This window comes from Thamnophis elegans, chromosome Z (assembly GCF_009769535.1).
Source record: "Thamnophis elegans isolate rThaEle1 chromosome Z, rThaEle1.pri, whole genome shotgun sequence".
Classification (NCBI taxonomy): Eukaryota; Metazoa; Chordata; class Lepidosauria; order Squamata; family Colubridae; genus Thamnophis; species Thamnophis elegans.
The window spans coordinates 63508432-63521971 of record NC_045558.1 but is presented as its reverse complement, the minus strand read 5'-3'; the positions used below and the strand labels follow the sequence as shown (position 1 = coordinate 63521971).

The 13540-nt window shown below is 42.7% G+C and overlaps 1 protein-coding gene across 15 annotated transcripts in view; it reads right to left on the bottom strand.

Moving 5' to 3' along the window:
• Nucleotides 1-13540, bottom strand: part of GOLGA4 (golgin A4) — a 244928-nt gene that overhangs the window by 72463 nt on the left and 158925 nt on the right. For 14 of the 15 annotated variants that reach the window (XM_032237102.1, XM_032237101.1, XM_032237106.1 and 11 more), the window contains 2 exons: nt 4845-4955; nt 4165-4185 (listed from right to left, as the gene is read on the bottom strand). In XM_032237102.1, coding sequence (XP_032092993.1) covers nt 4165-4185; nt 4845-4955 — 132 coding nt within the window. Of the gene's footprint in view, nt 1-4164; nt 4186-4844; nt 4956-11231; nt 11330-13540 lie in introns of those variants that run through there. The other variant, XR_004256961.1, reaches the window with a different exon arrangement.

The window sequence follows — 13540 nt, the reverse complement described above, 5'->3', positions numbered from 1 at the left end:
CAAACATGGGCAAGGGGGGGTGGGGCACATGCACGAGACGGTGGTGTCTCATGCATGTCTTATGCCTCAGCTGCCGTAGTCTCCTTAGGCGCCCCCCCCTCTACTCTACTCCAACGGAGCACATTTCTGGTCACTCCTGCCGTTTTTGTCATCTACGACTCTGTCTCCGTTGGCGTTTGTGGATTCTGCTGGCTGGCTTTATAGAGGGTTCTTCGGTTTGTCATGGGGCGATATAAGACCTGGCAGTGGGTCTTGTGGCCGTTGCCATGGCCCCTTAGTCTACCCTCTAGGCCTTCTCTATGCTGCGGCCTTTCCTTCCTTCCCTGGCCCTCAGTTTGCTTTTACTCAGACGGGGCTTTTCTACCTGGTTCCCTATTCATGCCTGCTCGACATTGGACATTGGACTCAAGGCACTCCATGATAGCCTGCCTGGAACCTTTTGGACCCCTCTTTCGCAATATCACCTATATTATCTTCCGCGCAAGGAAGTGAGAAGACGTGACTCTTCTTCCCCCTTTACATCTTCGCGAACCCCTCCGGACTGGACTTTTGGCGAATCCACCCACAAACTCTAACTGAATTTGCACATCTTTTAACAACAGCACAATTTTTCTTTTGGTATGTAGAGTGCATGTGGTATGTATGTGTTGATTGAATGATCCCACAGCTTTTTAATTTAATGAATTTTTTCTTAGCCATTGTACTGTATCACTGTATTTTAATTTAGTGGGTTATGTATGCGCAGAATGCTTGGCCGGTATGGATGGGGGGACTAAGAGCGCGGCCCGGAGCCCCACCGCTGAGTGCACAAGCAGAAGTGGATGGGGGCCCGGATCTGCCTCTCGTCCCAGAATGTATGGTATGAATGGCCTGCCGGGGAGAACAGAGGCCACGGGAGGGAAAGTGGGGTCTAGGGGGTGGGGATGGGCCGGTGCATCCTGGTCATAGTTGGGAGAGGCAAGTTGGACGGGAGTTATAGGGCTAGCCATTACCGGGGAAGGAGGGTTCACTACGTCACAGCGAACCCTCCTTCGGGCCCTGTTAGTTCCATTCCAGGACCAGATGGCGAGAGTTGCCAGGGCCCTGGTCTCAGGCTGCTGCTGCTAAATGCCAGGTCTGTGGTTCACAAAGCTCCCCTCGTCCGGGACCTAATATTAGATGAGGGGGCAGACCTGGCATGTATTACTGAAACCTGGCTGGGCCAAGAGGGAGGAGTCCCCCTCACTGAAATGTGCCAAGAAGGGTTTCAGGTGCTCCACCAGCCGAGACACCAGAGAAAGGGGTAGGGGAGTGGCAATCATCATCCGAGAGTCACTAGTTCCTCGTAGAATACCTGCTCCGGAGACTGTCGGGTGTGAGTCCCTTCTGGTGAAGTTGGACCTTGGGGGTCAAGTGGGTTTGTTTCTAACGTACCTACCTCCCAACAGTGTTACAACAGTCCTGCCTATGCTCCTCAAGTCAGTAGCCGACAGTCTACTGGCGGTTAAGTTCCCCAGGCTTATAGTGCTGGGGGATTTCAACCTGCTATCGCTCGGCGAACGCTCTGATGGAGCACAGGAGTTCATGGCTTCCATGACAGCCATGGACTTGAACCAGGTAATTCAGGGTCCGACTCATACAGCAGGTCACACTCTTGACCTCGTGTTTCTCTCGGAGCAGAGGAGACGTGATCTAGATTTGAAGGGCATTAAGATCTTGCCCTTGTCATGGTCAGATCACTTCCTACTGAGGCTTGACTTTCAGAAACCAATCCCCCACTGTAGGGAGGGGGAACCGATTAGGTGGTTCCGCCCCAGGCGCCTGATGGACCCTATGGGATTTTAGATGGCACTTGGTGAGATACCTGACTCTCTGGCCCACAGTCCGGCGGAGTCCTTGGTCGCTGCTTGGAATACAGCGGCGGCGGAGGCTCTAAACCGGATTGCACCTTTACAGCCTCTCTGCGGCAGTGGATCCAGGAGGGCTCCTTGGTTTACCAAGGAACTTCAGGAGATGAAGCGCCAAAAGAGACACCTAGAGCGACGCTGGAGGACTAGTAACTCCGAATCCGACCGAACACAATTAAGAGCCTTTATTAGGACTTATCTAGTGGTGATACGGGCGGCAAAATGTGCTCATTTTTCCACCCTTATTGCATCTGCAGAATCTCGCCCAGCCGCCTTGTTTAGGATAGCCCGCTCTCTCTTGAAAGGGAGGGATGCGGGCGAGCCCTTACAGGGTAGAGCTGAGGAATTTGTTCAGTTTATGTCGGATAAAATCGCTTGGATTCGGACGGACCTGGACTCCACTGGGTCTTGATCGGATTTTGTAGAGCGAGTTTCAACTTGTCGCTCCTGAGGAAGTGGACAAGGCCATGGGAGCGGTGAGTGCCTCCACCTGTTTACTGGACCCGTGTCCCTCCTGGCTGGTCTTGACCAGCAGGGAGGTGACACGTGGCTTGCTCCAGAGGATTGTTAACACCTCTCTTTCGGGAGGGATCCTTCCCGCACCCTCTAAAGGATGCGGTGGTGAGACCCCTCCTTAAGAAACCTTCCCTGGATCCAGCCATCTTAAACAACTATCGTCCAGTCTCCAACCTCCCGTTCGTAGGGAAGGTTGTTGAGAAGGTGGTGGCCTTTCAACTCCGGCGGGCCAGGGATAGAGGACATTCCTCTATCCTAGTGCTTCTTGACCTCTCAGCGGCCTTCGATACCATCGACCATGGTATCCTTCTGCGATGGTTACGGGAGGTGGGAGTGGGGGGCACTGTCTTAAGGTGGTTCTCCTCCTACCTCTCGGACAAGTCGCAGTCGGTGTTTGTTGGAGGACAGAGATCGACCCCTAGGCCCCTCAAATATGGGGTGCCACAGGGTTCGGTCCTGTCCCCCCTCCTATTTAATATCTACATGAAGCCACTGGGTGAGATCATACGCCGGCACGGGATCAAATATCATCAATATGCGGACGATACTCAATTGTATCTGTCCGCCCCATGCCAAATCAGCAAACAGTGGAAGTGATGTCCCAGTGTCTGGAGGCTGTCAGGGTCTGGATGGGAGCGAACAAGCTTGCACTCAATCCAGACAAGACCGAGTGGCTATTGATGCTGCCTCCCAAGGATAGTCCAGACATTCCACCTCTTAGCCTGGGGGGTGAAATTATATACCCCTCAGAGAGGACCCGCAATTTGGGTGTCCTCCTGGATCCACAGCTGATGTTAGAACACCATCTGTCGGCTGTGACCAGGGGGGCTTTTGCCCAGGTTCGCCTGGTGCACCAGTTGCGGCTCTACCTGGACTGGGAGGCACTTCGAATGGTCACTCATGCCCTCGTCACCTCAAGACTGGATTATTGTAACGCGCTCTACATGGGGCTGCCCCTGAAGAGTGTTCAAAGACTGCAGTTGGTCCAGAATGCAGCCGCGTGAGCGATATTGGGTGTACCTAGATACACCCATGTTACACCCATCCTCCACGAGCTGCATTGGCTCCCCATTGGTCTCCGGACGCGCTTCAAGATGCTAGTCGTTACTTTTAAAGCCCTAAATGGTTTAGGACCTGGCTACCTGAGAGACCGCTTCCTGTCACTTACCTCCCAACGACCAACAAGATCGCACTGGTTGGGCCTCCTCAGGGTGCCGTCGACTGGACAATGCCGGCTGGCGGCCCCCCGGGGGAGGACCTTCTCTGTAGCTGCACCAGCCCTGTGGAACAATCTACCCATAGAGATCCGGACCCTCACCACTCTCCCGGCCTTCCGTAAAGCCACCAAGACCTGGCTGTTCTGGCAGGCCTGGGGCTGTTGATCAATATCCAGCCCCACTTAGACAGAATAGATGGTGTGTAATTTTAATAATTGTATCTTTTATTTTAAATTTTTAAATGCTTCTTTTATCTTGCCTGTAAGCCGCCCAGAGTCCCAAGGGAGTGGGCAGCATACAAATTTTATTAAATTGAAATTGAAAAATGTCGCAGTCCGGGACACATGCAAGGGGGTTGTGCGCGTATGTACAGAAGGCGGGGCATGGTGTGTTTGTGGTGCATGCATTGCATTATGGGTGTGGGCTCGCATGCTGTTGTGTGCGCTTTCAGCATACAACAACAAAAAGGTTAGCCATCAATGTCTTAAGACAAAAATGCCTCATTGACATTGCTACATTAAAAACGAATGTGAAGTCATTCTTACCTGAAGTTCTGCTATTTTGTCCTAGGGAATACAAAAGAACAAAACGTATTAAAACATCAATACTGTTTCAACACATGTAATATCACTGCTATGTTAGCAGTGTATTTTAAATGCAATTTAAGTGCTGGTTATCAACCTTTAAAATCATTCATGGATTTTGCCTGGAATATCCAAGGGAGCATCTCCTTCCAGTTGTTTCTATACATCCAATTCAATCCGGTGGGTTGGGTATGTTACAGGTCCCATCAGCCAAAAAATATTGGGTGGCAGGAACTATACCTTCTCTTTAGCACCTACCTCCTGGAACATTCTCCTTCAGACATCAGTATGATCTAACCCTGTTGACCTTTTGTAAGACCATTAATTTGGTTGCATGCACAGACCTGGGCATCTGAGTGTACTAAAGGCCCCATTTCTTGGTTATATTAATATCCATAGCAATAGATGCACTTGGTGAATTTATATATATTTATTTTGTATTATTTTAATTGCTTTTAATTTGTTTTTACATTTTATTATATATCTCACCCAGAGTCATATGTTGAGACGAGCAAATATAGCAATCAAACATATTAACAAACAAATATATAGTGAGCAAACTGTGTTGCAGGAGGCTGCAATAAAACTAAATATAAAAACAAAGTGAAAAATTAGAAACACCAATATGTTTAACAACTTACTTCATCACCATTCCAACTTTCTTCATGTGCTAATCTTTTTTTATTGTCCTCTAATTGCACCAGATGTTCCTCCAATTTATTTACTTTTTTGGTCATTTCCTCTTCTCTGGCCTTTAAAAATAAATATTAATAAATCCATCATCTTGTATATTTGGTTACAATATAGTATTGTAGTATAGTAATATAGTATAGAGCCAAGGTGGCGCAGTGGTTAAATGCAGCACTGCAGGCTACTGCTAGATCAGCAGTTCAGCGGTTCAAATCTCACCGGCTCAGGGTTGACTCAGCCTTCCATCCTTCCGAGGTGGGTAAAATGAGGACCCAGATTGTTGGGGGCAATATGCTGACTCTCTGTAAACCGCTTAGAGAGGGCTGAAAGCCCTATGAAGCGGTATATAAGTCCACTGCTATTGCTATTGATAGTATGGTGCAACCAATTTCAATTTAAAAAGGTCTAGTGATTTGTTATTGTTTTAATATAATTTAGAAAACCATTGATATTTAAAAAGCCATTTAAAAAGAATCCATATTCTACACCAGGACCAAATCTCATATATTAAAATGAATACTAGTCATACTATGATTTGAAGTACTATATCATTAGCTTAAATCAATGAAATGTGTTCTCATTTATCTTATTTATGCATCCACAATTTATCAATATTGTTGAGTATCACTAGAGCTAAATGTTAGAGCAAATGAATGAAAACACAATGCAATGGCTTTTTTGGAGACATTTCTCATTCTAGTGAAATGCCATTATGTCAAGAATTCCATTATGCAGGAAGTTATGAAACAGCTATAAAAGAAAGGCAAAAGTACAAAAGAGAAATATACACACATTACACATATCCACATATGAACACACAAATACACATATAAACACACACAAAGGGATAAAAAAGACATTTGTCTTGTCTATGAAATTTAATTTGAAAGCTTTCATTTTATATTAATCCAAAGCATGATTTTTGGAATGTAGTTAGTATTGTGTAGTCCAGTGCAGTGTAATATGGTATAGTATGAAATACTACTACTACTACTACTACTACTACTACTACTACTACTACTACTACTATATAAAAATAATAATCGAAGTAAAGATAAAAAATCTACTGAAGGCCCAACAGACGAAACAAGAATACAGAAAAGATGTGATAAAATCAAGAATGGGGAGTTGGCTGATGAAACTGTTGATCACATATTCAGCTGCTGTAAAAAAATCGCGCAGACTGATTATAAATTGCGGCATAATTCAGTAGCACAAATGATCCATTGGAATTTGTGCAAAAATTATATTATAACAGCAACAAACCGGTGGGAACATCAACCTGAAAAAGTCACCGAAAATCAGATGGTCAAATCTTGTGGGATTTCCATGTACAAGCAGACAAAATACTGGCGCATAATACACCAGACATCACACTGGTTGAGAAAAATAAGGTCACAATCATAGACATCGCAATACCAGGTGATAGCAGGTTCGCCGAGAAGGAACATGAAAAAATCGCAAAATACCAGGACTTAAAAATTGAAATTCAACGACTATGGCACAAACCAGCAGTGGTAATTCCAGTGGTAATTGGCACACTGGGTGCTATTCCAAAAGCACTGGAATTACATTTAAAACAGTTAAAAATTGACAAAATCGCCATCAGTCAAATGCAAAAAGCTGCACTGCTTGGATCTGCACTCATATTACGAAAATATGTTATGACGTCCTAGGCCCCTGGGTGGGGCCCGACTAGTAACCAATGCCAAATCTGGCAAAACAACTGGCCGCTGTGATACAATTGTATAATAATAATAACAACAACAACAACAACAACTCCGCCGTTGCCGGTCCCAAGCCCGGATGAGAAAGGAGGAGGGTTGGGGTCAGGTTGGCATCTGGTCCCATAAAAAAAACAACCCGCCAACCCATACAATATGGTGAAAAAAACGAATAAGAATTCCATACCGCATCGGTTGTCGCGCGGGTTAACAAGGGCCGCGGCGGATGTTGGGGTCCCTGGACATCCGTCGACAAGTGGGCTACAAGTGGACCAGCCAACAAAACGACAAAAATATAGTGCAGATGAAAACCGTGCCATAATGGCCTGTTACTACAACTCGGAGCCAGAAAAAAGAGGCTATTTAAAACGAATGTATGAATTATGGAAACAACAATATCCAGATTCAAATGTTAGTGAACAATGACTAGCAGATCAAAGGCGATTTATTATACGGAATAAAGTGTTTAGTGAAGTTGAACATGAGGAAATTCAGGCAAATTGCAAAACCCAAAAAACAATATCACAAACGGAAATAACTGATATTCAAGACACAACTAAAGACATTATAGTAGAACTCCCAGAAGAAGCTCTCGGGGAGGAAATAACATCACCACCACTAGAACCAGTTATCACTGAACCAACTGATGAACTAACTCAAAAACAAAAAGAATTGAAGGATAAGATCATGGAGCATTTTCTGCTTAATGAGGAAAGGCAACGTTTACCATCACTAAAAACTGTGCCTAAGAAAATTTTGGCCCCTATCATGAAAATGGTTACTGCAGTGTTTTCAACAATTGAACCGGGATCCATCTTGGAAACAAACCAGTTAATGTACAGAGCAGTTGTAATAGTCACTAATGAACTAGGCATTAAAATTAAAGTACCTAGTCACACAACAGAAAAAGCATCAAAGCCAAAGTGGAAAATCCGTTTAGAACAAAAAATCAAAAAATTAAGGGCAGATGCTAGTAACTTAAAGAACATGCATGAGCAATGGCTTAAAAACAACAAAATCATAGATCGGCTAATCAGAAGATATAGATTGGATACAAGAAACATCAGTGAAGCTGTAGAGATTGTAAAACAGCAGATAACAGCAACAGCTAGAAAAATTGAAAGATATGAGGCACGAATCATCCAATATAAACAAAATCAGCAATTTCGATCAGACCAACGGCGTTTTTATCAAAGTCTTAATGTGAATGGTGACACCAAAAGTGAAAAACCAGAAAAACAGGCCACAGTTGAATTCTGGAAAGAATTGTGGGAAAATGCAAAGGACTACCACAAGGAAGCAAAGTGGATACATGACTTTGAGAAAAGCATTGGCAACAAACAAATGCAAGTATTAGAAATAACAACTGAGATGGTCAAAAATCGAGTAAAAAAGGTAAAGAATTGGACATCACCTGGAAAGGACCAATTACATGGTTTCTGGCTCAAATATCTGACCAGTTTACATGCAATATTGGCCAGGCAACTGAATGAAATTTTACAAAAGGGCCAAATTGATGAATGGTTGACAACTGGAAAAACATACTTGATTCAGAAAGATGCAACTAAAGGAACAACTCCTGAAAACTACAGACCAATAACATGCTTGCCAACAACCTTCAAATTACAGGCATTATTGCAGATAACATGATGGATTATTTGGAAACAAACAACATCTTGCCAGTAGAGCAAAAAGGCAACAAAAGAAGGAGCAGGGGCACAAAAGATCAGCTCCTAATTGATAAAATGATATTAGAAAATTGTAAGAACAGAAAAACGAACTTGAATATGGTCTGGATTGATTACAAAAAGGCATTTGACTCACTGCCACATAGTTGGATCATAAAATGCTTAGAAACAACTGGCACTAGCAAAAATATTACATCCTTTACTGAAAAGGCGATGAAACAATGGAGAACTGAGTTGGCGGTAGGGAATGAGATCTATGGAATGGTTAATATCAAGCGAGGAATTTTCCAGGGTGATTCACTTTCACCTCTTCTCTTCATCATCGCAATGATCCCACTATCAATAATCTTAAAAAAAATGAAATTAGGCTACCAAACAGCCAAAGAAGCTGAAAAAAATTCGCATTTACTATATATGGATGATTTGAAACTCTATGGAAAGTCAGAAATAGAAATCCAATCATTGACAAACACAGTCCGAGTATTCAGCACCGATATTTCAATGCAGTTTGGCATGGAAAAATGCGCCACTGTATCCATAAAAAGGGGCAAAATCACTGCATGTGAGGGAATTGAAATGCCCAATGGCCAATTAATTAAATGCAAAGAAAATGAAGCCTACAAATACTTAGGCATTCTGCAGTTGGATAACATCAAGCATGGAGAAGTAAAAACTATTGTCAGGCGAGAGTACACCAACAGAGTTAGGAAAATTTTGAAATCTAAATTGAATGGTGGAAATACAATCAAGGCCATAAATACCTGGGCAATACCAGTTATAAGATACACAGCTGGTATAGTTAACTGGACACAAGCTGATTTGGACCTTTTGGACCGAAAAACCAATGACAATGCACTACAGTTTACATCCACGTGGTGATACTGATAGACTATATCTGCCCCGAAAATCAGGTGGCAGAGGATTATTACAAGCGAAGCAAACAGTTGAAGAAGAAAAACATGCACTGGCTGATTATTTAAAAGAAAGTCAAGAACATCTATTAATCGAAGTAAAGAACAAAAATCTACTGAAGGCCCAACAGACAAAACAAGAATACAGAAAAGATGTGATAAAATCAAGAATGGAGAGTTGGCAGAACAAAGTACTGCATGGCCAATTTCTGGAAAAAATAAAAGATAAAGTGGACAGTGAACAAACTTGGTTATGGTTAACAACAGGTACATTAAAGAAAGAAACAGAGTCACTAATCCTGGCTGCGCAAGAACAAGCTATCCGCACAAATGCCATTAAGGCCAAAATCGAAAAATCCTCTGATGATGCCAAATGCAGACTTTGCAAAGAAGCTGATGAAACTGTTGATCACATACTCAGCTGCTGTAAAAAAATCGCGCAGACTCATTATAAATTGCGGCACAATTCAGTAGCACAAATGATCCATTGGAATTTGTGCAAAAATTATAATATTAAAACAGCAACAAACTGGTGGGAACATCAGCCTGAAAAAGTCACCGAAAATCAGATGGTCAAGATCTTGTGGGATTTCCGTATACAAACCGACAAAATACTGGCGCATAATACACCAGGCATCACACTGGTTGAGAAAAATAAGGTCACAATCATAGACATCGCAATACCAAGTGATAGCAGGTTCGCCGAGAAGGAACATGAAAAAATCGCAAGATACCAGGACTTAAAAATCGAAATTCAACGACTATGGCACAAACCAGCAGTGATAATTCCAGTGGTAATTGGCACACTGGGTGCTATTCCAAAAGCACTGGAATTACATTTAAAACAGTTAAAAATTGACAAAATCACCATCAGTCAAATGCAAAAAGCCGCACTGCTTGGATCTGCACGCATATTACGAAAATACGTTACGACATCCTAGGCCCCTGGGTGGGGCCCGACTAGTAACCAATGCCAAATCCGGCGAAACAACTGGCCGCTGTGATACAATTGTATAATAATAATAATAAAAATAAAAATATAAAAATAATAATAAAGACACGACCGAGTTGCTAAATTAATCTACTAGTCATTATGTAAAAAATACAAGTTACCTTTATCCAAAGAGTCATGGGAGCACAAAGTGGAAAAAATTACCGAAAATGAGAAGGTGAAAATCTTGTGGGACTTTTGAATACAGACGGATTGTCATTTGGAATACAACATGCCAGATATCAAGGATGTGGAAGGCTGAAGCGTACAGTTTATTGATATCGCTGTACCAGGAGATGCCAGAGTCGAAGAAAAAAAACTGGAAAAAATCATGAAATATTGCAACCTGGCCATTGAAACTACACAGCTATGGATGAAACATGTAACAGTGATATATGTTCATTGGGGCACTTGGTACCATGTCCGAGAATTTTACAAAACTGCAAAAAACTGCGCTATTAGGAACATCGTATATTTTAAGAATACTTGGTTGATACCTAAGATGCTGGCAGTAACCTGTATCAACCATTAGCACCAGTCAACGGTATTTGTGACACATCTTTAAAAGTTCAGTTGATTGAGTTTCATGTTTAATGAATAAAAGAAATAATAATAACAACAACAATTGATCCTTCTTTCCTACCACCAAGCAGGAAGGTAGGCCATTTTCCTCCCCCCCCCATTCCTGATCCTGCCCTTCCTACCACCAAACAGGAAGGTAGGCCTCTCCCCCCCCCCCTGCATTCCTAATCCTGCCTTTCTACCTTCAAACAAGAAGACAGGCCTCTTTCCTCCCTCTCCTTCACCCCCCCCCCATTCCTGAGCCTGTCTTCCTACCACCAAACAGAAAAGTAGGCTGCTTCCCTCCCCTCCATTTCTTATCCTGCCTTCCTACTTCCAAGCAGGAAGGTAGACCACTTTCCTACCGTGGCTGGGCCTGGACAGCTATCTGGTGTGGTTTCTATGGGATTATCATCTTGGATCAATAGTGGCTTAGCCACTGAGAACCAACCCAGGCACCTACCATCACTAATGATGAGAAGAAATCAACAAAATTCCACATCAGGTTGGTCGTCACCCGGGTCAAGGAGGACTGTGTCAGATGCTATGGCTTCTGGACATCTGTCAAAAAAGGGGCGACAGGGCTCAGTTGTTAATGCCAGGGAACCAGGGCGTGCAACTGCAAAGCAACTGGAACCAAAGTGCAAAACTTGGACAACCAAAGAAAATTGAGACATCCTCAAATATTACTACCAGGCAGAACCAACAGCCAGGGGATTTCAAAAAAGAATGATGCAACTGTCAAAGGAAAAACATCTGGAAAGTGATATAATTGAACAAAGATTAATGGATCAAAGACGCTTCATCATCCGTAATAAAGTTTTAGCTAAAAAGAAAACAAGTAATGATGAACAAGCTGAAGAAACTGTTCCAATACCTGAACAAACTGACCAGCCAGTGAAAGAAAGGAGGATGAAGATCCTCCTGTGCAACAACTCAAAAGTGTAGAGCTAAGTGATCTAGCAAAAATGTTGAAAGAAAAATTGAAAAACACATCAAAGAAAATGTAGGAAGAAAAAGACTACCTACCATTCGCAAAATGCATAGCAAACGAGTGAAAGAACTGTTAACTGCTGTGAACAACATTTTAATTTCCATCCCATTCAGCACACTATATGAAAATAACCAACTAATGTATAGCACAGCCACCATTATAACTGCAGAACTGGATTATAAAATGCCAAAAAAGAAATCCACTGGAACACCCAAGTGGAAAATTTGACTTGAAAATAAAATTAAAAAACTACGAGGGGATGTCAGCAATCTAAAGTACTTGAAAGAAGGAAAATTAAAGAACAAAAAGCTGAAAAATAGTTTACAGAAAAAAGACAACCTGGAGGTAAACACAATAACAGAAATCATGGAAAAACTAAAACAATGTGTAATAGCAACAGCAAAGAAAATTGAATGCTACAAAGATTGAATAAAACAATATTGTTAAAATGTCCAGTTCAGAAGAAACTAACACCTCTTCTACAGTTTCTTGATGAAAATTGAGTCCAAACTAATGTTCACCCATATAAAGAAAAAACTTTGAGCTTTTGAAAAGAATTGTGGGAATACCCAGTGGAATACAACAAAATTGCTTCCTGGATCAAAAATATTCAACAACAACACGTGGGGAAGAGTGGTCAGCATCACAGCGGTATGCACACAAACTTCAGGGGCTCCAAAGAAGAGTCGCTATCCCTGCTGTTTTGGGGGTCCCATTACTGATTGGCAAGGCCAGAGATTTCGGATTGAATCATTGCAAGATGCACAAGACTTTATGGAAAGCCAGTTGAAGAGGGGAACTCAGAATAACAATGGAGAATTGGATAACAAGAGCCGAGGAGAGGAGCAAAAGAATAGTGTCCCGGGAGATGAGAAAGGGGGAAATGAGAATCAAAGCAGAGATGAGAGACCGCAGACGAGGCAGACAACAAAATCCAAAGCCTTACACAAATAAACATGGTGGATGAACTCCGCTTAATTTCTTTAAATATAAATGGTTTGAATTCACTAAGAAAGAGAAATAAAATACTGAATGCTTTACGGAAAAAGAATTGTGATCTGACATGCCTGCAAGAAGTACATATAGCGAACCACTAGCAAAATGTGTTGTATTACCCCCGGCTGGGTATAATGTATACAAGTTTAGCAGATGAAAAGAAAAGGGGCATTGTGTTGTATGTTAAAGACCATATTGATTCTAAATTGGTGTATACTGATGGGGAGGGGAGACTTTTAATGGTTGAATTGAAATTTGGTCGATATAAAATTTTGCTGGTGGCCATATACGCACCGAATGACAACCAAAGTACTTTCTTTAGAAAGTTGCATCTAAAAATTGCAGAGTTAGGCTATATGTGTGGTGGGTGATTATAACGCGGTGGCAGATAGGACAATGGATTATAACCCAGGAAACATCCAAAAGGGGGGGGGGAATTAAGAGAAAGGAGGAGAGTTCTCCCCAAAACTTTTGAAGACATGAGGGAGGAATATGAAATAACAGATGTATGGCGTGAACTCCACCCACAGAAACAACAATTTACTTTCTTTTCACATAGACATCAATCCTGTTCTAGGATCAACATGGCCTGGTTGACACCAGAAATTGGGGACTTGATTAAGGATAAGGTGACCAGACGTCCCGCTTTTGGCGGGACACCCCCGCTTTTTGATACATTTTCCCGCGTCCCGCCCGCTTTTTTAAAAGGCACGCTTTTTTTGGCGCTCGCAGCTCCCGCCCATCAGCTGCTGGGCTGGCTCATCGTTCTGTTCTATGCTACC